Source organism: Drosophila tropicalis, unplaced genomic scaffold, assembly GCF_018151085.1.
Source record: "Drosophila tropicalis isolate 14030-0801.00 unplaced genomic scaffold, ASM1815108v1 contig_878, whole genome shotgun sequence".
Taxonomy (NCBI): Eukaryota; Metazoa; Arthropoda; class Insecta; order Diptera; family Drosophilidae; genus Drosophila; species Drosophila tropicalis.
The window spans coordinates 13651091-13675583 of record NW_027173374.1 but is presented as its reverse complement, the minus strand read 5'-3'; the positions used below and the strand labels follow the sequence as shown (position 1 = coordinate 13675583).

At 41.0% G+C, this 24493-nt stretch overlaps 1 protein-coding gene across 1 annotated transcript in view; it reads left to right on the top strand.

Moving 5' to 3' along the window:
* Nucleotides 1-1210: 1210 nt before the first annotated feature.
* The window catches only part of klg (klingon), a 63603-nt gene continuing 40320 nt past the window's right edge, over nt 1211-24493 (top strand). The window contains exons 1-2 of the mRNA XM_068301187.1: nt 1211-1565; nt 17718-18435. Coding sequence (XP_068157288.1) covers nt 18276-18435 — 160 coding nt within the window. The 5' untranslated portion in view covers nt 1211-1565; nt 17718-18275. The remainder of the gene's footprint in view (nt 1566-17717; nt 18436-24493) is intronic.

Here is a 24493-nt window from a genome sequence, read left to right as displayed (position 1 = left end):
TGCTGCCAACAGGCCAACATGCTGAAACAAGCGGAAACAATGCAGAAAGGTTGAAAAATATTCAAATTAATTTCATGACGTCCTTTGTCTGCTCCTTTTGACCACGTTCTCGCCATATTTTGCGTGTAGCTTTTCCCCCATCGCTGTTCCATCCAATGTCCAGCATTGTTTTTAATCCTGACTTATGGACTACATATACAGTTTCGTCATCAACATGACCTGGTCTCCACCCAGCAGTCGGTTCAGCTCGGTTCCCCTTTGTTGCTCTCACACAACAACAATAACAACAGCAGAAACAAAAAGCTGATGGACTTTTTTTACGGTTAAAGTCTAGCCTGGACTGGCCTGGTCTGGCCCATGGTGTTGTCGTATTAGAGCGAACGGCGGCAAATGGGATGACAGTCTTCATGGCGGTGTTGTTTAGTTTTAATTACACGCGAGCCTGCCCCCGGTTGGACATGCTTCGATGGCTTGATTTTCTAGAAAAAGGTGATACACTAGATGGTGTAAGCATGTGAAATGTGACAGCAACTCAGTTTCATTCAACGAAATTAAAATGTAGCCGACTGACGGACAATGTTGCAGCAACATTTCCAATACGAATTTTACCATAGAAACTACCCCTACAATTCAGACACATTCGGAGTGGGGCGAATTCAAATGGAAAACCTAAGCAGGGGTAGGTTTTCCTTTTGTAGGACTGAACAAGAGCAAGAGAGAGACTCTGACTTAAGAGAGTGACATAGTATGAAACGAGAGAACATTTAATAGATAAATTAAAATTAAGAGAAAATGTATTCCTTAAAAAATAAAGAACTAACTAAAAGATCACCTTAAATTTTAGTCATAGACTAATACTTTCTGATATGTTTCCCTATAACTTCTGAAAAATAGTGAATAAAATGTTATCTCAATCAAATTTATAAAAAAAATCACTAAAAATTTAATCATAATTAACCGCTAAACACGGCATTTCATTATAAGGACGGATTCGCCGCAATACCTGTGCCGCATAAGAGCACAAAGAGTGTCCTTTCTGCTAGACATGCTCTCTGAAATAGAATTGCTCAGTGCCGACTTCGTGACATATGCACGACCAAACAACACACCCGAATCGTTAACGAATACGAGTCCATTGCGTTTGGCAATCGGCAACGAAGCCGGAATGAAACTCGTTTTAGTTGAAAGTGAACTCTTCGACAAAGTTGACACGTTTCGCGCGCGATTCACGGACTCAAATTTATCAGCATCTCTCCTCACTATCGAGCAGAAGAACAACAGACATACGGATTCTTGATGCAAGAGTGCTGGAATTTCACAGTGTTATCATCTCATATTTGTGCATACATATATGCATGGTGTTTGTGATTTTGTGTGCAAGTGTGTGTGCTAAGCAGACAAGCCGAATTGGGGCAATGTGCCATTTCTGGTCAGACAAATGAAACTAAAGTTTGCATAATAAAGTGCCCATTAACCGCAAGGTGCAAAAGTGGATCCTAAATTGAGGGCAATCATCAGCCATCATAAGTATAGACAGTGAATTTCAACAACGTCCAAGATTGAAGGTAATGGTTTATAAGACTTTTATTGTTGGGAAACTTGGCGGGAATTGTCAAATTGGCAGCGAGAAACCGCGAATGTCCTTCTTGAATATGAATGTGCCTGTGTGTGTTTGTGTGTTCTTTTAGAACATGAATATGGCAACTAAGGCGGCGGCTGCCTGTTTGTGTTTACATTTTGGATTTTATGTGATAATACTCAACACCATCAGCAACGACAATACATACACAAAAACAGTGAGTGTAAGAAAGAGCGAGTGAGATAGGGATATAGTTGCTGCAAAAACCGGCAAAGAACGACTTCGGGCAACGACTGTAATTGTGAAGTCTTCTTGCCAAATAAATACAGCAACAATAACAAGGCAAGCAATAAAAAGCCACCGCCAACGGCTCAGCCACAGTCGCGGCAACACTTAGAGTCAGAGTCTCAGTCACACAGAGAGTTAAGGCTCTGGCTCCTTTGGCGTTTTCCTTTTCCAAAAGCAGCAAGCAAAATAACAAAACCAATTTTCATTGTTTTGTGGTCGCTCCCAAGAATGCCAACTGATGGCTGCTTGGGTGGGTAAGGCAAATCTGTGGGATATGGGGATGGCGAGGTGCCAAGAAACCGAAAAGTAAGAAACCAAAAAGTATAACAAAATTTCCATCAACACACACACAAACACAAAAAGACATACATATATACATAAATACTAAGAGTGGGAAAAAAACCCGAAATGTGCAAATGCCAACATGAAATGAAGTAGAACTTGGCATGTGAGTCTCTTCTTTTTTTTTTCTGTGGGTGTTTTGCATGTGTCTATGTGTGTAGGTATGCGTGTGTGTATATTTGTGAAAATAAGAAATGAAATAAACACATGCGACGGTGTGTGAAGACAGCAGTGCACACACACACACACATCTATCCCATTTCCATTCCTCTTACCGAAATAAAAGTATTCTGATTTGAATACTTGAAAATAAGAATTCTTGTTTAACTCACGCAGTGGGTTTTCATTCCAGGAAATGGTTAAAGGCTTTTCAAAATCAACTTTCTGGTCTACCGTTCATTTAAAGCATTTCACTGGTGTGCGGGTGATAAAGTAATCCCTAAATTATAATAGGGATATCATTTAAGACACAATAAGCATGTCTATATACTACCCACAAAAACCTAACCGAACACAACAACAACCCACAAGTAAAACCAAGTTGCGCTTCCTTTTTCGAATTGGTAAGCCCGTGAGCGGCATAAATAAGTCGTTTGCAGCTGTTCGTTGGCATTTATTGGGCCCAACACTTTTTTTGTTCCTTTCGCACGAGCCAATTGTTTTCGTATGCTAAAATGTGCGGCATACTTGTAGGCGCGGATGAAGTTCTAACCACATGCACACACACACACACACAAACAGAGCAAGGAGCTTGATTCTGACATGTAGACAAGCAGACACGCGCTAGCTGCCATTTAATGCAATTGATTTGTGTTGCCTAATTCGTTTAGACGCGCTTATGTTATTCCACACACACACACACACTCATACAACCACGCATACTCTAATACATAGCATATATTTTGGGGCCTGAAATTGCCAGTTTTAATTCCATTAGTCGGCAACCACTTCGATGGGTCCCACCCATGAGCTTTGTTTCGCCACGCTTTACTCTATTTCAGTCCTTTCAGTTTTCGGTGTGCTCCGGATTTAGTTGGTCTTCCAAAAAAGTTGATTGATAACCAATTGGTAGGCTTTCCTTTGCTTTCCGTCGTTCTTCTTCTTTTGGCCCTTTTGTTGCCTGCTTGCGGTTTGGATTTTCTGCCACATGATACGCTTTAATCTGCGCGCTAGGGTGAACATATTGTAGAGAGGTTTGGGTGTTCTGCTGTTCTGGTCACGCCACAAGTTGTTCACTCTGTCGCTCCTCTTTGATTCGTTATTGTGAGATGTTGGGGCAGGGCAGCTCCTGTTGCTGTGCTCTTCCACTTGCTGGCTGATTTTTTTTTTTTTTTTTTCTTTTCCTTTGGTTCGGCCTTAAGCGCTTTAAGTAATTTATAAACGACTTTCACCCAACACAACCAACAACAGGCCAATAGCAAAAGCAATAACAACTTTATTGGATTTGCTTTCTTTTCATGCACTTTGTTTCGTCTCCTTGTTTTTTTTTTTTTTTGTGTTTCTCTTGTTCTTCTTGTCATTTCCTTTTCGACCCGACACTAGTTCCACTTTGTTTTTCTTGTTATGTGTTAATTGAATGCGATTAGGCAACATGAGTAGAAGTGTGAGACCAGTATGAAGCTTTGAGTTTATCGCCTGCTTTTCTTTAAAGAAAAAAAGCTAAATAAGACAGTCTCTAGATTGGGTCAGGTTCTGCATTTTCCTTTACGGGCAATTGCAAAAAGATAAAATGTTTCCAAGTAAGCTGACTAACGAGCTTCTGCTGTTGCTGTCAAGGTGATGCCATCGCATTTACCACTCACCATGAACGAATGAATTTAATTTGCCTCCAGACGAGGAGCACCCTTACTCCCAATACCGTCAGGTCGTTGCTCATTGGAAATTCAATGCGACCGCGATATCATTTACGACATCGCCCATTATAGCTCAGGAAATACCTCCTGCTGTCCGCTTATCTGTTTGCCAGCCTCCTTCAACATAAAAAAATCGTGACCACATTCTTGGCATTTTAATTATTATATAACGAAACCTGATCTGAGTACACTGTACATACACATTATTTACACACAAAATTTGTATATAGATAGGTTGGTATGTACACTTAATGTATATAGATAGATTCAGATATAGCTAAAGAAAAAAAATCAATAGAGATTTGAGCGCACATTGTCTACATCAAAATTGCTCGCACTTAAGATGAGGCCAAAGAAAAACTCAAGTTACGCCCCTAGGGAGGGTGTATAGAATTTTTAAATTTTTCAGATATTTGCCTTCACCTTCATCTCCACCTTCATCTTCATTTGTGCTTCGAAGAAGCTTTTTCATTCAGTTTCACCGACTACCTCAATTTAGCCAACATTGACTTCGTGTCTTGCGGTTTATGGCATTTGGTTGTGATACTTTTGCTCAGTTTTCTTGCCAATTTGCTCAATTTGTATTTGAAATCATGCTGCCAATTTAAATGCCTTCAAAAGCTAGAGCAAGCGAGCATAGAAGCACAAGCGACACACACACCCACAGAAGCTCCACCCCCCAAAAACCCATTTGAGTAACTATGCCACACAGTTTTCTGTATTGAGGCAAGTCTAGTAGCTAGATAGCTTCCCGAAAGTGATATATATTACAAAGACGTGGTTTAAGTTCAGCACAAAGTGCCAAGAATTTCATGAATTTCATTTGAATTCGTAATTGGTTTTCCCTGGTCCTGGTCCTGGTTCTGGTTCCCCAGCCACAATCCGCACTGCCCACACTTCTCCCCCAGAACCCAATCGCAAATTTTTAGCTCCAGACGGAAAAAAAGACTGACTGTGTGTCTGTGTGCGTGTGTGTGTGTGTGTGCTACGTTTCAGTAGCCGTATCTCCATTTGACTACAACTGCCATTTTATTTATTTAAATTTCCATAGCTGCTTCGTTTTATGTATGTATATCTGCCTCAGTTGAAAATGTCTTCTAAGCGCATTTTTCGGCAGCTTCTTTCAATATGTTTTTTGGCGAATTTAAGTAACTCCAAGTTCATAGTTCTTTTCTTACTTCCTTCCATTCATCTATCCATTTATTCGTACGTTCGTTCGTTCTTTCGTTTGGTTCGTTCGTTTGCTGGTTCGTTGGCCTCAATTCAGGCCGTGTTTCGGTCTACAATTTGACTAGTTGCTCCAGAAGAAGACGACACCCATACACAACACACACTTCCTTGTGAAGCTACTTACATTCGACCGTCTATTTGGTTGCATTATGTTGTTTCATTTTTGAAGGCGTCGTCGTCGGTGTAGTCTTCCGCCTCTTGGTTGTAGTTGTAGCGAAGTTTTTAATTAAATTTTATGTTGACTTTTGTGTGTCTGCTCCCGCAGTGTCTTCTGGCTCTGGCCCCTCTGGTTCGTGAGCAGCAAGTCAGCCTATTTGCCTTCGTTTCCTGGCCGCCGCCCTTAATGTATGCCGCCTTGTGCGCTCCAGTTTATATGAGAGGACTAGTCCCAAAGCCAAAGCCAACTTCAGCTACAGCTCCCTTGCCCCAGCCCGGCCTTGACTGTCATTATTGCAATCTTTGTAAATGTTCAACGACTTTACACAAAATATTTAGTAGCTTGCCAGAATTTTGTGTACCAAAATATTTGCGTACAAATTTGTTTATTGAAAGCGGCAACGGCGACAACAACGAAATCTAGAACGGAAACAACAACAGCAGCAACAACAAGGCCGATCTATGCCCGGTATAGAGCCAAAGATATTTGACTGAAATCCTTTAGATTGGCATGTACACGCGGATTAAGTTTTTGGCCCAAAAACTTCGAACTCCATTAAAAAGTTGTTCGACTAAAAAACGAACGATAGAAAATGATACCACAACTCTGGCTGAGTGGCAAAGAAATGCATTAATTCTCCTCAGACATGGATTTTTCTCTCGGCAAAGAGAATAACTAGAATAAAAAAAGTCACATTATTCCAGCCAGCACATTTCCTGTTAAACCTGATCACGATTCTATCTTTATATACGGGATGTGATGGGATGTGATGTGTACACTTTTAAGTTTTCTCACTGTGCGGAGCATTTTCATGCCCAATTTCAAGTAATTTTTCATGGGCATAGCCAAGTTTTTTTACTAATTACTCAGCAGTTGGGAGGACTCCCAACTTTTGCTCTAACGCAAAAACTTTGCTTGTAATTTAGCAAATCATTGCAAAAGGGTTACACATTTCACTCCCTCACTACCTCACCCGCTCACTCGCTGACTGACTCGCTCACTCACTCACTCACTGACTCAGTGACTGAATTGGCAGTCGTTGTCTTGGCAGCATCCTTTTGCCTTCTCTGTCTAATTTAAGCGTTGGCGTTGGCCCTACGCTTTCTAGAAGGGCAACGTCAACTGCCTTTGCCATGTTTTTGGTAGGGTTTTTGGCCAGGTCTCTGGTCTGGGTCTGACTGTTACAGTCATTCCTCGCTGTTTGCATTTTTAAATGTGCAAATAAATGCTTTCGAAATGTTGTGTGTGTGTACCATTTTCTTTTCATTTTTTTGCCCTTTCTTTTGTTGTTGTTGCTGTTTTGCTTTTGTTGTTTATTTTCATTTCTCTTTCCCATTTTTACGTTTTTCCGTTGTCGTTGTTGTTGTTGTTTTTGTTTTGTTGTTTTCCTCCATACTAAGCAATATGTTTGTCCCGTGCCAAGTTTACATTAATTTATTTTTCGCCCTCCCTGACAGTCGTTTACTTTTGTTTAAGGTTTCGTTCATAGTTTTATTTGCATTTAGATGATTTTTTTTCGGTTGATCTTCAACTTTTTCGAGTGGATTGTTGTTGTTATTGTTCTAAAGGTAACACAGGCATCCTTTTGGTCTTTGTTTAGCCACCTTAAAGGTTAGCCACTAGGATCTAACTCTCTTTCACTCACTTTAGTCTTGCTGTCTGTGGCCTGTTTGAAAGGAAAAACATTATCTAATACGGCAAAAAAGGGTTTCCCATTGTTTGAAAAAAGATATCAAGGCTTGATAGCAACTTTCCTTTTCTTTTTTGGAAAAACATATTTATTTTTTTGCTTCTGTTATTGTTGCTATTGCGCACAGGCATACAAAGGGAAGCCTAAATTAATCAAAATATTAAAAATAGCCAGCAAAACATTTGTGCAAATTTTATGAATTATGCTCTACAAAGAACATTGACAGAAGGCAGAAGACTGCAAGAGCTCTTTAAATTTTTCAACGCGTCCCACTGACCTTTCGAGCCTTTTTTTCTCTCCTTTCTTTTATGTTCTTTTATTCTATTTTTCAAATTATATGTATATATATTTTCGTTTATATGTATATACACATATTTTTTTTAGTGGAACAAAGCTAGGCAGCAGCAGCAAAAAAAGGTCTTCCGGAAAACCTCAATCACGCAGAAGCAATTTCTGTGGGGCAAGTTAAAAGAAAAAACTGAAAAAAGGAAGAAAAAATGTGAAAAAATATAATGAAAACAAAGAGAGTGAAAAGCATTTGGTCAAACAAAAGGCGCGTCAGGGAGGAAGTTATTCTTTGGGCTTATAGCTCGTAGGAGCCACGAATATTTCATTTTACTTTGCTTTTTGTAGTCGATCTGCTTAACTTCAGAGCCCGCTCACTCACTCTGGCGAAACCTTCGTTCTTCGTTCAGGACATCTAAATGGCCGCCATGTCTACGTCTCAGTCTGGGCTGGACCAGGCAAGGTGTGAAATTGATTTAATGAGTTTTTATAGAGAAAACTTTTGAAGCTGACCTTCCTCCCAGCTTTCGAGGCGTTGAAGCGCAAAGAATGTTTCATTTACTTTCCCCTTTCTTCCCCTCCCAACCTTCTTGCCATACTATGGCAGAAAGGAATTCAAGTAAATTTGACATGAGGTGCTTGGAGGCCTTTGGCCATATTTCATTAGAATTCTATTTAAAGGTTTCTGATAGGTAAAACAGGTTAAAAATTCAAACTTATCGGTAGGCTTAAATTTTGATTTTGGTTACAGCTTTAAATATATTTCTCCCTCCACTAATAGTTGATGGTTCATAATTATCTTGCCAAATTAGTTGGCCTAGCAAGTTAAGTTGATTTGATGTTCATGTCGGCGTATGGTTACAACGTTTTGTTTGTTTGCGCAGTTACTTGTTGCCATTTGCATACCAAAACATTAAAATAATTAACAACACAGCCTACTCCTATCTGGAACAGAAAGCCTAAACCTGAAGCGTTCTCTTCATCTCCAACTCCACTTACTAACTTTTAATCCCATTTTCCCACTCATGTGAGGGGGTTTTATGTTGCAAAATAATTGATATTATAATTTAGCTGGCAAGCGACTTTTATGTCTGCACTACGTGAGGCTCAAAACTGAAACACTCGGAGGGGGAAATGTGTGGCAGCTTTACTCTCCTTTCCCATGTACGGCAAATTAATTTCAACTACTTAAATGGCGAGCGAATGAGTTAGGTAGCGACTCGTTCGCTCCTCTTGTTTTATTTATTGCCGCTGTGTGCGTGCCAGTGCCAACTCCTGGCAATGGCACTTTCCGTCCATTCCTTGCCATGTAGCAAGAAGTCTCTCTAAATGTGTGGGTGTTTTGTATTGTGTCTCATTGTACCGTTGTGTCTCGTAGTAGTTATTAATATGCAAAATTAGCGCTTTACGATTCGTTAATTAAAATTCTGTCGACGCCAAACGTTGACTTTGTCAACGCTCATTAGTCTATTGAAGTGTGTGTGTGTGTATGTGTGTGTGTGTGTGTGTGTGAGTGGGAGTGCGAATGTATGTGTTTCTATCTGTCTTTGTGTATCTTACCTTGTCAATGCTGACTTCTTGATGTTCAGTTAATTCCATTAGCCCAGTTTTGCGGTAGCGTTTAATTGTCACTGACAGTCAGGCCAGGCAATAAGGATGCCTCCTGCCTCAGACTCACACTCACACTGCCACTCACACAATTTATTTTATCGATTCGCACTCACATTCATTTCGATACGAAAGTTTTATCCAACAAAATCAAAAGCAATATAAACATTCAACGCATTTCACTGAAATAATTTGTAAGCACTCAGACATCATTAGAGGCATCGGTCGGCAGTAAGGAAGTGAATTTGGTCACAAAGGACAGCCCGGCCTGATAGTCGGAATATCGGCAAAACTTTTCCAATAGCCTGCCACAATAAGTGTGGATGTCTGTGTATGTATGTGAGGCACGCACAAAAGTGGCCAACTGAATTCGGTAAAATAGAAAAAGAAACGAAAAAAGAAACTTATAATTGAATATTAAGACACTTTGGCGTTTAATGTGGTAATTATAGTTAATAACACTAAAGTAAGGCAACGGCTTGGAAAAGGGGGACAAAAAAAAACCAACTACACAAAAGACCTCCCCAAAGGCAACAAAGAAAACTGGAATGAGGTAGGGATGTGTCGAGAATGGCAAAGACAAGGGGAAGAGGTTGGAAATGGGGCTAAAGCGAGTCAACGTATGGTCGGGTAAGTAAAGAATTTCAAAAGGAAAACTTTTGGTTTAGGCCGACGTAGCCAGCGGAAAGGCATTCAGCTAGAGCAACTAAGCAGTAAAGCAAGCAACAGCTTTTTGTGCCATCACACACACACACATACCTACAAACCATATACACACACATAGGCGCATATTCATAAAGTAAATGAAAACCAGCAAGAAAAGAAAAGCTGGCAAAGCGTTTTGTGTCCAACTAAAGCCAGATGGCAGCTGGCTAACAACAACGAAGACGAAGAAGACGACGACGCCCAGGAAGTTTGCCTGCCCAGCAAAAGGAAAAAGCAAAGTTTCTGTTTAGCATGCGAGGAGCTGCACGAGAATCAACCGACTACATAAGTTGCTGCAGGCTAGACTTCTCCATCCTCTTCTCCTTCTTGTGCCTTTGCATAAGGCACTGTTGAAATTTCAAGACAGCAATTTTTAATTGCCTGGGAGTGGACCGACCCACCCACCACCACCCATCTCTTGTCGTGTCCTTGTGAAGGCCGTCGACGTTGTCATTTAAAGGAACCGACAAAGCCATTCATCGAGACTGTCCCCCTCGGGCATAACAAACAATTAAAGCGCACAAACAGTAAATTAGATATTTGCTTAAACTTGTATCTACAATGGGGGATGGGGGAAAACTCAATGAGCAGTGGCAAATGGAATGGATGGGAGGAGACAGCGAGGGCAAATTGAAATAAAAAGTGTGGCTAAGCCAATATGCCTAAGCTTTTGGCTTGAATGAATTTTCCTTTGGCCATATTTTCTCGACCACTTGCACTTCCATTTACATAAACAATTTGTCAAACTGTCAGTATTTTGTGTACTTTTTTCGCTCCTTTTTTTTCTTGTATTCCTTTTTGTTTTCTCTCAAGCTGTCACCGCAGACAAAAGGTGGCCGCTGCCGCCTTCGTCGCCGAGTCCGACTCCGACTGCGACTTGGTCAATTTACGTTGTCAAATGTGACGGGAGAGCTGGCGGATTGCGGTCACTAACCTAGCTGGATGTTTGTATTTAACGCCTTTTTGCAGGAAATTGCAAACGAAATGAACTTGTTCACACACAGACACACACATAGAGACACACACAGGACCCAATGGCTGTCACTGAAATTAATGAGCATGCCAACGGTATTAGAGGGCGGGAGCTATAGGGAGTGCCTCTTGACTGGACTGTCCACAATCCCTACTCCCAGCCTGAGCATGTTACTGTCTCTCTCCCTCTGTGTCCAGCCAGTCAAATAGTCAGTCAGGAGGGTCGTCTTCATGGACATGCGTTGACATCCTAATGACACTTACTTGACATGCTGTTTGTTAATGGTAATCAATAAATTAAACTGTTGTTGTTGCTGCTTCTTTATCCATACAAACACATACACACACACACACACTTTGGTGTGTTTGTTTGTTGTTAAAGGCCATGTTTTTTGTGTGCTCAAGTATAATTGATTTAGGCTGGCAGGAGGAGTGATTTATTGAGTCGCGTCTTTCAATTTGTTTATTAATCACAGCTGTGTGCAGCTTTCTCCCTCAGTCTGGCTTCACTTTGCCTTTTGCGATTGTGTGTGTTGACAGAATCATTGCGTGTCATCGTCTAGGCTTTTGCCAGCCTGACTGCCGACTTGCCGACCTGTCTGCCTTTTGGCAACTTCGGTTTGCTCGGCATGTTAACCTGCTATGTGTAGTTCTCAAACAGATCCCCACTAATGCCATACCTTGCCACGAAATCCAAAAGTCATTTGAGCGTAAAACAAAGAACACCTGCTGCTCCTGCTACCTGAATACCTGCTCATCCTATAGGATCTCTTCCGTGCGTGTGTGTGCATGGTGATGGTGCTGGCATTTTGGCTTACAAGCATTTATCAATGCGTGCCCGTCATGCGACTTTCAGTATTCGAGGTGGCGAAGCCTAATACAGGCAATCAATATTCCCAATAACGTATTATTATTGCCATTGTGTTATGGCTGAATGGAAGCCTCTGCTTCTGTTGCTCCACATGCTACGACTTGGATTTGCCTTTAGCTTGGCTTTGTCCTCTGTCCCATTCCGCCAGCTGACGCAATGACAACTGACACTGATACCCACACCCACATAAACACACACACTCACACGTAGAGCGGAGACGAAAATATAACTAATATGCCACGGAATCCTTTCGTTTTGCTATTTTTCCCAATTTCTATTGTATGAGCATGGGTTTTTCTTTTTCTACGCTGTCTTTTTTCCCCCTTTTTCGTGTGTGTGCGTATTATTTTTTATGTCATATGAGGATTTTCATTCAATCTCGTTGTCTTTTACTGGCATAGTCGACATTTTATTTGTTACACATACGCCCTGTATTGTTGTTTGCCATGGACCCGCCCCATCCCACTCCTGCCCCTGTTACCGCCTTCGCCTTAGCCGAGGCACAACCATTTTCATGTTATGTCTGTTTGTTGTTTGCTCTGCATTGTTCTTTACTGTCTCTCTATCTATCTGTATGTCTGTAAATGTGTGTTTGCTCTGTTTACAATATTTACTTGCACATTTATTTATTTGTAGGTGTCGAAAGGTTAACATGCACTCTACATTTCGTTCATATATAGTATGTACATGTATTTACATATACCTATATACATATGTGTGTGTGCCATTGTTCTATTATTATTATTGCCTTGGTGTTGTTCTCTAACTGCAGATTGGCATTTAAATGGGCCTGAGATGTTGTTCCATTTTATTTTGTATGCCAGCCTCTGAAAATTGCCATTATTTTTTTTTGTTTGTTGTTCAAAGTTTTGAATTTTTTGGCTATAATAGTTTGGTCTGCGGTTTTGAATCCCATTTTGTCATTTTTCTATATTCCTGTTCTCTTTTTTTTTCCCTTTGTGGCAATTTTTCATGCTGTCATTTTATTGATTTGATTTATGAATTTTGTGTGCATTGAATTTTTGTTACAAATGTCGGCGAGGTCAACGTCGGCCAAACGAAGTCAAACAAATGGCCATTTGAACTGCAAAAATTTGCAAAGGGTTTGCCTTATTTTATATATGTATGTACCTATTGAATTCTATTCAATTTAAAATAAATTGTATATATTAAATTTCCGTCAACTTAAGGCTAAACTAATTTCATTTCAATTGATTTTTTTTGGGACATGACCAACGCAGAAATAAGCTAAATAAAATCGGGCAAATTCTGTATATACAAAACTTATCCTCAGACTGAAGAAAACACAAGTTTTCCATTTATAGACAAGGCTAATAATAGATCAAGAAATCAAATTTTGTGGTTTAGAATTTCCATTGCAAATGAAATTGCCTTTGGGAAATATCAAAAAAGTGACTGCCCAAATTTATGAAAATTCAATTATTCATCGGTATGCATATCGATTGCATTTGTTGCTATGAAGCATCAAAATACTTAAAGTCATTGTCTGGAATAAATTTTAGGCTTTAAATCGATTTCTTTCTCTTTGTGTAATGATGCGAATCTTGTTGCAATTACATTCTTGTATCACTTTCATCAGAAGTATATAACAATGGAGCTGAACTTTTCAAAAAGAAATTATGAATCGCATGGGCTCTATGTCAGTGTATTGTCTAGTCTTTTAAGCCATTTTGCAGTGTTATTTTTCATAAATTGGTTACATTGATGCAACCGCTCGCCTACACATTTAGATATACATACATATATTCACATTGTATGTATGTATGCATGTGTCTGCATCCGCAATAGGCCTGGCCGTGGTATCCTTCCGCAGCAGCATGCAAATTTTCACTTGCCGCCGCGTTCAACGATGATGATGATGGTGAGGATGAGGCCTCCACCCCACAAGGGCAATGTTGACAACAAACAGCTAAACAAGGCAGGAATTCATATAGAAAGCTCGAAAAAGGGTGAGAGGGGTGCAGATGTGAAGAGTCTATAGGAGCCAGGCAGGCAACAACAGGCAAGTGCTTTGGAAAAATTCCCTAAATAGGGAAGGAAAGAAAAATTGTTGACGGCACAAAATAGCAGCACAAGCAGAAATTGCATCCCAGGGCACTAAAAGGGATAATCCATTTCGGCATAATAAATAAAGCAGTAATTGCCAAGTGAATGCAGCCAGGATCTATGAACTCTGAGCAGATGCATCTATATGCATACATGCATACCTACATACATATTTGCATGGAGTGGGTAGACGTATGTAAGTGTGCATATGTAGATATATAGGCTGGTACACTGCATAATAGACGAATTATGTTTGCTTCAGCAAAAATGTAAAGTATCAAGAGCCCGAGCTGGATTCCTTTCTCGTTGGATAGCTGCCTGCCTTCTACTACTATTACTACTACTGCAGGTTGGTTGGCTGCATGTTAAAGCAAACGTCAAAATGTTTTCTAATATATACTGGAAATTATATTCATATTTCATGCATTTATGGAACTTGCAACAGGGCAAACTTCAAACTGGGCTAGGGATTCCCGTTTATTCATTCCAAATGAAAATCCGTAAACTTGAGTTTTCCAGAATTTAAGCGTCTAGAGAGACTTAAAGTTTGGGTCGAGTGTTTGCTGGCTGCTTGACTTCTGCTTGGGAGAGATTGTCTGTCAACTTTGTAGACACACACACGGCGTATGCGTATTTATATATATATGTGTGTGTGTGTGAGTGTGTGTCTGCCTTTGCAGTGGCAGATAACCTTTTGAACCTTTGACAAACTGCTGCAGCGAACTTTTGCCATTCGTTTGGAAAATTTTAATAATCTTTTATCGAGCGGGTAGGATCTCTTTTTCTCCCTAGTTTTTTTTCTATCCATTCTCTCTCTCTCTCTCCCTCTATCTCTTTTGATTATAAGCTAAGCGAATTGTGTGTGTGTGCGCCACATTGTTGCCGTGTCAATTCGCTTGTGGCAGTGCCAAGTGTTCAGCTTGAACTTTGTGTGGCTGAAGAGTTTTCTAGACACAATTTTTTTTGTTGCCTTGTACGGGACCAGGGCTTGGATGCTGGCTGTCTGTCAGGCAACATTGTGCCGCTTGTTAATCATTCCAATGACAATGTGGCGCACTGGCAGGACATCTTTTCTACTCCTTCCTTTAGTCAACGTTGCCGCGGCATTGCAATTTCACAAAATATTCTAGAGCTGGCTAAGCCAGTGGCCTCCAGTTGATAATTTTCAGAACACATACATGAGTGTATTTCCCTCTCTATATGTATGTGTGTGTGTGTGTGTATCACAAAGGGTTAAAAGATGCCAAGACTTGGCTGGTTGGCTAGCATTTTCGAGTGGGTTTCTGTGTATTAGAAATATGTTGCTTCTACTTTGATTACATGCCTCAGAGGGCACGCATGAAATGAGTTCTGCGACATCTTCGAAACTCTCTCACTCCCATCTCTCATTCGACGCTTGAGTCGTTTTCTTAATTTTAATGATGCACTTGTCGGTTGTCAAGTGGTAACCAGTGAAGAGGGATGGGGATCTTTGTGGACAGTATGAAAACATGGAATTATAAATAAGCCAGTGTTCGTATCGAATCTGCAGCAGTTTCTTTACTAGTCTCTGTGGCGGCACTTGTTTGCCATTTGTTTTCTTAGTTTACAATGCAATTAACCCATTTTAAAGTTTCGCCAGTCGACCACAGCGCAAAACTGACAAAAGACAGGACTTTTTTGTTTTACTATTTCTCTCCTCGTCTCTCTCTCTATCTCCTTCTCTATCCCTTGGCCTCTTGGAGTGAAAATCAGTTTCACAGCAAACCAGCAAAAACTAATTACGACTTGCGCGGCAAACTTGTAGCTTGAAATTGTACCGCAAAGTGCAATTTAGACGCAAAGTCGTGGAAAAGGCGCGAAGAGTCGAGAGTCGCCTTAAGTTTTGTGGATGCGCTGCGCTGCGGCTGTGGAAATGGAGCGCGTAAAAATTAAAAACCTTGCTGTACTCCGGACACATCAAATGCTCTTTTTTAAATAATTAAATCCGCTTTATTAGAGTATTAAACTTTTATGACGGCTGCCAGGCGACCAACCCATCAACCCACCGACCCTTCGAGCCACCAACCCGCCAGACTAACCACAACAAGAGCTGCGATAAAATGCTAAAACATTTAGCCAGAGCTCTTTGACCAGCTATTTGTTGCCGCCATGCGAACGGCATCGCATAAATAACAGGGAAAAGCACACAGCATGTGGTACTCACACCCGTATGCCCACATCCACACCCACCCACACACACACACCAAGAAGAAGGAATCTGTATGGGCCCCAAAGCTCATAAAACTGATAACCTTGGCCAACAACGAAGACTCTGAGCTAATGCTCTGCCCAGGAGTTAGGCGATGACAACCTGGTCCTGTGTCCTGTTCCTGCTTCTGCTTCTGGTTCTGCTGCTGCTGCTGCTGCTACTGATTCTACTTCTGATGCGCCTTTTGTTGCCTTTTTATGTGCTGCCTTGTTTATTTACGGCTGTTTACCGCCTACATGATAAAAGCCTTTTGCTGCCATTCGAGCATAAAACTCACTTTATACACTAAGAGAAACAAAATACCTTGCTCTCAAAATCAAGCCATAATAAGTAGCTGGGAGGAGCAAAACAGAAAAAAATTAATCTCTATCTAATGCAAATTTTCTCGAGAATTTAAGTACTCACTTTAAATAACCGCCAGCTACTTTTAGAATAGACATTATACTTCTACCTCCTTGCATCTTGCCACTCTGTTTCGACAGTGTCTATGTATCCAGTATATTGGATATCTTGTCTACTAGATGGTGAGGCAGCAACTTTTTGAGTAATTACATGCCCAGCTCAGATTTGTAAGGGGAAAGCAGCCGCATCGGTGGCACCTACACGACGACGACTCGATCCCACGACCCCTCCAACAAAATAGATACAAATATTTTATTGCTCCTCCAGGACATGAGCCGCACATAAGCGCCGCACGTAGCATATACTCGACCTCCTGGCGCTGCCAGCAAGCCCATGGTAATAATGAAAACGATAGATAATTACGGCCAAGCACAGTGTCTATCTCTGCACCCAACCTTTCCCCTTAACTTTCTTTCTCATTCTCTCACTTTCGGTTATTCCTTTTTGTGACTTTTAATGGGCTTTTGCCCAGCATCCCAATGGCCAAAACCAAACGAGTGAAAGTACGCCTTTTGCCTCCTAAGAGCGGAAGTGCCTGCCCAGCCACAGACATTGCATGGGTTAATCTAAATTTATAACTTTATTTTTTCATGAGCCCGCGACTGAGCACTTTCTCCCGGTCCCTGGCCAACTGTTTCGTTCCGTTCACAAAGCTTTAAAACATTTTTTTTTTTTTGGTCTGACCATGTTTGTCCTGCATGGGAAGTGATAATGAAATAATTGGAACTTTTCTGTTTGCTGATTTTTCTTTGGCTTAACTCACACAAACTCAGAACACAAGCGGCAAACTCATGAAATTATGCAAAACTTTGTCATTAAAAATGGAAAAAGGAGCCCAAAATGAAAGATACACACAGAGAGAGAAAAGGACAGAGTAATATAGAGATAGAGTATTTAGAGAATGGAGAATTTGGAAAGGAGCTATGTGCTATTTGGCTTTGGACTTGAAGTGTTGTTTACTTTCTCTACCACTTAGCCTTCTACAAGTCTGCCCAATACAGTTCAAAACTTGCCCACTACAAGTGTGGTAACGCGTGTGTACATGTGTGTGTGTGTGTGTGGGTGAAGCTTTGGGGAAATGGTTAAAAACAGAACTTTTATAATTTAACTTGTGTGCTAATTGCACTTTGTGGTGTAATTTTGCATGTCAGTGAAGTTCTGCAGACGCATTTTTTGGTGCCTCGCACTGGCGAGTTTATGGAGCGCATTCTGAGTGGCTTCCATGTATGTGAATGCTTTAATGTTTTGGCTTTGACTACCTACTACTACCACAACAACATACTCGAAACCACTGGAACTTGAGAGTTTGGTGCTTAAAATAGACTTCACATATGTATGTATGAATGCAGATTTATGGCAAAGTAAAAGCAAACGCTGAAAGTTCTGATAAAAGCTAATACAATATATTAACCAGTGTTTTTTCTTTCTTTCTCTGTAGAAAAGCAAAGGACTTGGAACTTTTCCGCGAAATGATGACAAACTAATTAATGTGCAGCCAAGATACAAACACACAGTTAAAAAGCCACACAATAAAAATTAATTAGAAAATATTTCACATCACATAGCAACCAAAATAGATTACACACAACAGAAAGGAAAAAAAAGATAAAACTGGAAAAAGAGCAAAAAAAAAAAAAAATGCTTGCGGCATGACGCTTAATTTCTAATTAGAAACAGCAGAAGCAGTTGAAAATATTTGAAACTAAAATAAACTGTAAATTACACAAAGAGCGAATATGCAAAGTATGTTGGCGCTTAACCAAATGAAAACTTAAAACGAACAACCCGCAAGCAACCAGCAAGCAAGCAAGCAACAAGACGGGCAGACAGAGGACAGAGGAGGAGGAGTTGCCAAGAGGATAGACAAGAAAACACCGGAGAAAGGGAGTAGGAGAACGCAAAGTACACTATATTAATTACACCACTGAAATTTAATAACAAAACCACGCGCATATTGAGCGTCGACCTGCGACGACGTGCAGGCGGAGGCAAAACAATGAAAATGAAAATAATTTCATGTAGCATACGTCACGGCGCGGACGCCAAGCGTGCAACAGTGAAAATGAATTGGCCCATTCTGATTGTAATTAGCCTGGTATGTCTGCTGCAAGTGCAAACCGGAGCCCAAGCGGAGGCGGCCATTTCGAATAGAGGAGGTAAGTGATCCGCCGTTGTTGCATTTGTAGTCACATTTTTATTCAACTTCCACGCCCATTTGGGGCGCCTGTTTTGTGCCTGGCAAGGGTATGAAGGGGAAGAGAGTATATGCATTTTACGTGTATTTCTCTCATATTTATTTCTACATCGTTTCACCGTTAACGTTCATTTTATTCTTATTTTATTTTTCAGTTTGCTTTCTTTTTTGCTCTCTGCGTTTATTCGTTTTCTTTTCTGTTTTTTTTTTTTTGCGTTGCGTTGTTGTTGTTGTTTGCCACAGCACTCAACGCAAGTTGCATTTATGTTTTTACATAATACACCGAGAGTAAAAAAAAATGGCAAACGAACTCCGCTATTTCACTGCTTCTCGTTCTCTCTCTCCCTTCCTTTGTTCCCTCATAATCCGTACTGCTATTTTAATGCCAATGTAACGCTGCATAAATCCAGGCGCCGTGGCCCTCGAGCACGTTGTGGTATTTAATGTTAAATCCGCCTGCGTTATTTAAAAGCAGGCGAAAAAGAAACACCCAGCCTGCGGTCATTTTGTTGGTAAGAGTAGCGATAGTTGTAGGGACAGTGTCAGATGAATCTGAGCTTTGCTCCCAACTAATCCGCTGCACATGCTCAAAACCAAAACACACACTTAATAACTCGTTATAACCGCATCGATTGCAAAGTTTTTAAAGAGCTCAAACTATCCACAAAATGTTTATCCAAAAAAAAGGGGAAAAACCTCAGTGACCCAGCCTTATGCAACATATGTTCAAAATGCTTTGAACTTTCAATTTAAAAGTTTGCCAAACTACTGCCTCGATCCACCTTCATCTGCCAAAAAAGAGAAAACATATTCCAGAAACAAAAGCATAGAAAAAACAATGGCAAAGAAATGCACAACTCAATTGCTGAAGCCAAGCTAGTTGGATTATACGAAAATAAATTTATCATAGACTACTAGACAAAGTTCATTGTTGGCCATTGCTTTCTTTTTGCTTTGCCTTTTGCTTTTCTTTTATTAGGCCACGAAAAAAACAGAAATATATTTCCAACAATCCAGGTTCAGGTGAGCATCTTAAAGCCTTCAAATGATAACAAAAAGCTACTACCAATCTTTAAACTGGAACTCTCTCTCAATTTTCAATACAAACAAATATTCTACCATTCCGGGTAATATTTTTCTTTTTTTTGTTTTGGTATTTTTTTTTTGGTAGCTTTTGCCAACCAATCGATAAATTTAAGAGCACAACATTTGTCTCCATTATCGCAAAAATCCGAGTGGCAAACACACAACACACCGGGCAAAAAAAAAAACAAGAAACAAGAATGTGCAAAAAAGGAAAGCAACTGCGAAGCGCATAAAAGACCCATTGACGCGTGGTGCTGGGTGGACCTGGACTTGGACCCGAACCAGGAATGCTGTTTCTGTTTGTAGCCTACGCACTTGTATATCCTGTAGTCATAGGGTCCTCATAAAGGCGTTAGGGTATATAGATATGTGAAGAAAAGGATGGAACTCTAGATTTAGTCTATTACTTGTATGAATGTTGAAATGGATATTCTTTGCCTTTGTTTGTTTACCTGTTAATGGGCATTTGCCAAGTCGTTGCTCAAAGTGTGTTGAGTGCAAAAATTTTTAGAGCATGGAATTGAATGTGCGAGAGCAACAACAAGAGTAGCAATGGTAGCAAAAAGGGCGTGTACAATAAAACAGAACCCCAAAAGTCGGAACCCAGCCAACTCCAACCATTACCCACATCCCCCGTCTTTGCACCTTTGTTCCCTTCCCCCATCTGGGTTCTAGCATTCGACAAAGGCGGAATGGAGGCCAAAGGTGGAAAAGCAGTAAAGGTATATCAAAGGTGAGAATGTGCTTTTGCCACTGATCATAAATTTTTGCGTTTCCCCCGTTACCGTTAGCTGTCATGTATCTCTCCTTCAGTGTGTGTGTGTGTGTGTGTGTGTGTGTAGGTGTGTGGGTGTACTCAATGCAAAAAAAGGACAAGGAAATAAAAGGCAACATTTGACAACGAAACGCACAATAGGTGGAGAGGGAAAAACAAAAAAAAAAGACACCAAATGGTACCAGGTCGAGGTGGTCCACTGATAGCAACAAATTGGCGGCACATTGGACTGTTGAGGTGGAGCATCTGGAAGTGGTGGAAGGAGTTGTTGCATTGACTTGACAAATGTTTATTGAGTAACACGAGCCATAAACTGCAATCGCTTCACTTTGGCCTTGCTTCCTCCAACATTGTTTGACCCATTTTTCCCAAAATCATGAGCTCGCTCACCCAACTGCCGTTGTTGCTCCTCCTACTACTACTCGTCCACATCTTTTTCTCTACCGATCAACCTCTTTCCTGTCGTGACTCTGGATGCTTTTTGGGAGGGGTTGGCGGCGGATATCTGGTGCACGTGATGCACTTGAAGGATGTGAAGTAGCTTACATCTAGCTTCCATTTTATAAACTGACAACAATTTTTCATAAAAGTGCATCAACAGCAGCAGCAGGAGCAGCATCCCAAGCCCAGGCTGTAGTCAGCAGGCAAACAACAACAACAACAACAACAATAAACACTGTACCAACAGCTGTTTTTAGCCTGGAGGGGCAACTATCCCTTGCTCCTCCCTTTCCACTCACATTCTCCTTCTCTTTCCCCGCCCTCACAACTAACCCAGCATTTTTGCATAGTTGGCAGTTTTGTTTGGCATTTTTAGTGATTTCACTTAAATTTTCATAACAAAATATGCACAGTGCGTGCTTGCAGCTCAGTTTAGGGATCAGGGATGTGCTGGGTGGCGGGTGTTGGTAGGGTAGGGGTCCACATGTTTTCTGTCTGTCATATATTTCTCCCACAGATTTTTGTTGGGTGTATATTTTTTTTCACAGATTTTCTTTCAGCGGCTAAAACCGCATTTTGTATGTTTTTCTGATGCTTTTGGGAAATTTTTCATAGGTTTTTGTTTTACCGCCCCTTGTAGGAGCAACATAGTGCCAGCATACTCCCAGCAAACATGTTGAAGAGCATACAGTTTGTGTTTGTGGGTGTGAGTGTGTATGTGCAGCTGCTGCGCCTCCATCTGCCCAGTTGCCGTTGTGGTTGTAGTATTATATTTGCGAATCCCTTTGGGTATGTAGCGAGCAATAAATTTCCATCAGTCGCTGTAGTCATCGTCGTCGCTGTCGTCGCTCCCGTCGCTGCCGTCGTCGTCGTCGTTGACTGTGCAGCAACCAACAGAAAAGCGGTTTCTCCTACTTCACGCCGACCATTTCTACCATCTCCATTAACTCTCTGTCTCTCACACTCTCTATCTCGTGCTGTTCTGTCTCCTGTCTCTATGCGCTGGGACAAACAAATCTCTGGCTCAGCTGGCGCATTTGTTGGTTTGTGTTGCGGTTTTTTCAAATTCGTTTTGATTGTTTGTCATATTTCTGTGTTACAGACACAGCACAAGCACAGTAGAGGCCCAGCTTTGCTAGTCCTATCGCCTAGTTTGTATTGTTGTTGTAATGTACAGCTCAATTACGTGACCAGGACCCACTTGCTCCAGCATCAGTTTCCTTTCTGATGATGTTCTGTTAGCCTGCTCTGCCAATATTCAAACTAGGCCCGACTTTTGCCAACGTTGCTCTTTGACTATTTCTCTTATTGCCCTGATCCAGGTCTCGCATTGCTTGTATCAATGTATGTACATTCAACAAGGACCTAAGAGCCATGGAGAGCGGAAGGGAATCCAGTTGGTACAACGGCAAAAAAGGGGACGATTCCTCTCGAGAGCCAGCGGCGCATAACTTAAAACAAATACACGCAAAGGAAAAAAATAGAAAATTGAAAAGAAAATAAAAAAAAAAAAACAGATGAGAGGGAAAACGAATTGCAAAATATACGAACGAGCAAATGGAAATTGAAAATATCCTATTACTTGGGGATTTGCACTGACAGTGCCACTAAATGTAATTGAAGGCTTCGGTTAACAGGGATTACGCGCCGCAGCCATAGACTCCTCGATTCCTTCAGCCCTTAAATATTAGCATAGAAATTTACACGTTATTCTCCCTAGATGATAGCCAAGTGATAATTACACCAAAGAGAGCTCCCTCGCTCCCTCTCTCTGCGTTCATTTGCAAGACGAAATGGCAGAAAGCCCGCAACAAAAATTTATTAATTAGTATCTCCCACACATCTATTAAGTAGAGCAAGGGGGGGTAGGTGGTCGACTTTTGGAAGGGCGGTTTAGTAGACTGTTAACCGAATTCATGTTCTGCGGCATATTTCCATTCGCATGCGCTTGTTTCAAGCCATAAAATTTTGCCAATTAAAGCCAATTTTCCAATGTTCGTTCGCATTCAAATATGTTTTTTGTGCTACCCAAGGGAATGTGGAGAAGGCACAGCCATAAGCTGCTTCATTGTGCCACTGCGGGTGGAGTGGGGGGTACTATGAGGGGTCCGTAACATCCACTAATCGCATTATTAACGCGCCGTTAACATTTTGCGACATTGACTTGAACTTTGAAAGTGACTTTCGGGCGCACATACATATATACACACCAACTCACATACATAGATGATGTCAAACGGGAAAAGGAGGGACTGGGGGAAGGAGGGTTGCATGTAGAAAGGGCGCTCAAGTTGGCATTCAAAATATGCTTAGAACTCATGGGCCAGCATTTTGTGTAATACCCTTGAAGTTTTTCGACTCTGCCAAATTCCGCCTGAATGGACGATGTTCCCATCTTTTGTGTGCCAAATGGCCTTTTAGTATAAATATTATGTGTATGTATGTATAGAAATTGTGTATATATGGTAGTGTATGTATATATGGCATATTCAACGATTGCCACCATAATCATAATAATTAATACGCATTTACCTTCTTTTGCCAACTGGAAATCAAGTCATTATCGCCTAGCCACTTCACTTTATTCCGCACTCATACTCTATTTTTTCGGCATTGCCATTCTTTTACTATCCGGACTATAATTATATTCTTGTTGCACAGATTGTGCCCTCCCTCCTCGCTCCACGCACTCTTCCACACCAAAAAAGGACTCGTTGTGCAGTGTTGCTAATGACAGTCCTCAATTGTGCATTACTGGGCGCACATAATGAGTGCATATAAAGTTTGATTGCTTCTACTGAAGAGCATTTTGGGTGGTGGCTGATGGGTGGAGCCAGGTGCTCCTGGTAGGTAAAGCAATAGAAAACTTTGAAGCCATTAAATTCGGTTAACAGCTGTGGAAACTGTCGTGCGTGCCAAGAAACAATGTTGTTGTCCCCCAATCAAAAAAACAAATCAATGTGTACTGCACACTCTTTTACCCTGTAATCAATGGTTATAAATACAATTTTATTAGACCTACCTGGTGATGTGGAGTGCTGCTTAAAGGGTATAGTCACAGTCTACAAATAAACTTTCAACTTACTATTTCTCACAATTGCATTTCTCGCCCAACATTTTTAAATATTATATTGTGTGGCAGAAAGAATAGGGAGAGGGAGACCCTGGCTAAATGACTATAATTTGCACAGCCGTCGTTTCACACCTATGTGAATGAGTTGAAGTGTGTTTGAGTTGGTTCTTTGATGTGTGTGTGTGTGGGTGTGTATTCTGGACCTTTTACTTTAACTACAAACACAAATATACACACACACACTCACACATTCTGACACTCTCAGAGAGAGTGTTTGCACGGACTGTTTGCGGCACGTCACAAAAGTTTCCTGTTGAATTTCCCTTCATTTCCTGTCGAAAGAGATTATTATTTTCATTCTCATTTTATTTTTGTAGCCAAAGCGACAAAGAGAAGGAGAAAGCAGAATGGGAGGGAGCCTTAAAAATAAAGCAGGTAGCTGGTATCCAGCCAGTCAGCCAGCATTATATTTATGCTGTCGCCCCAACTGTTTACTTACTCCGCGTGTATCGCCTTCATTAACGCTTCATTCGCGGCGCTTTTAATTTTGCTTGGCGACCTGTTAAAGTCCAGGTCCTTGTCGGTAGGCACCTGGCCGCATCCGCTGTCGTTGCCGTTGCCGTTGCCTTCACCTTCGCCTCTGTG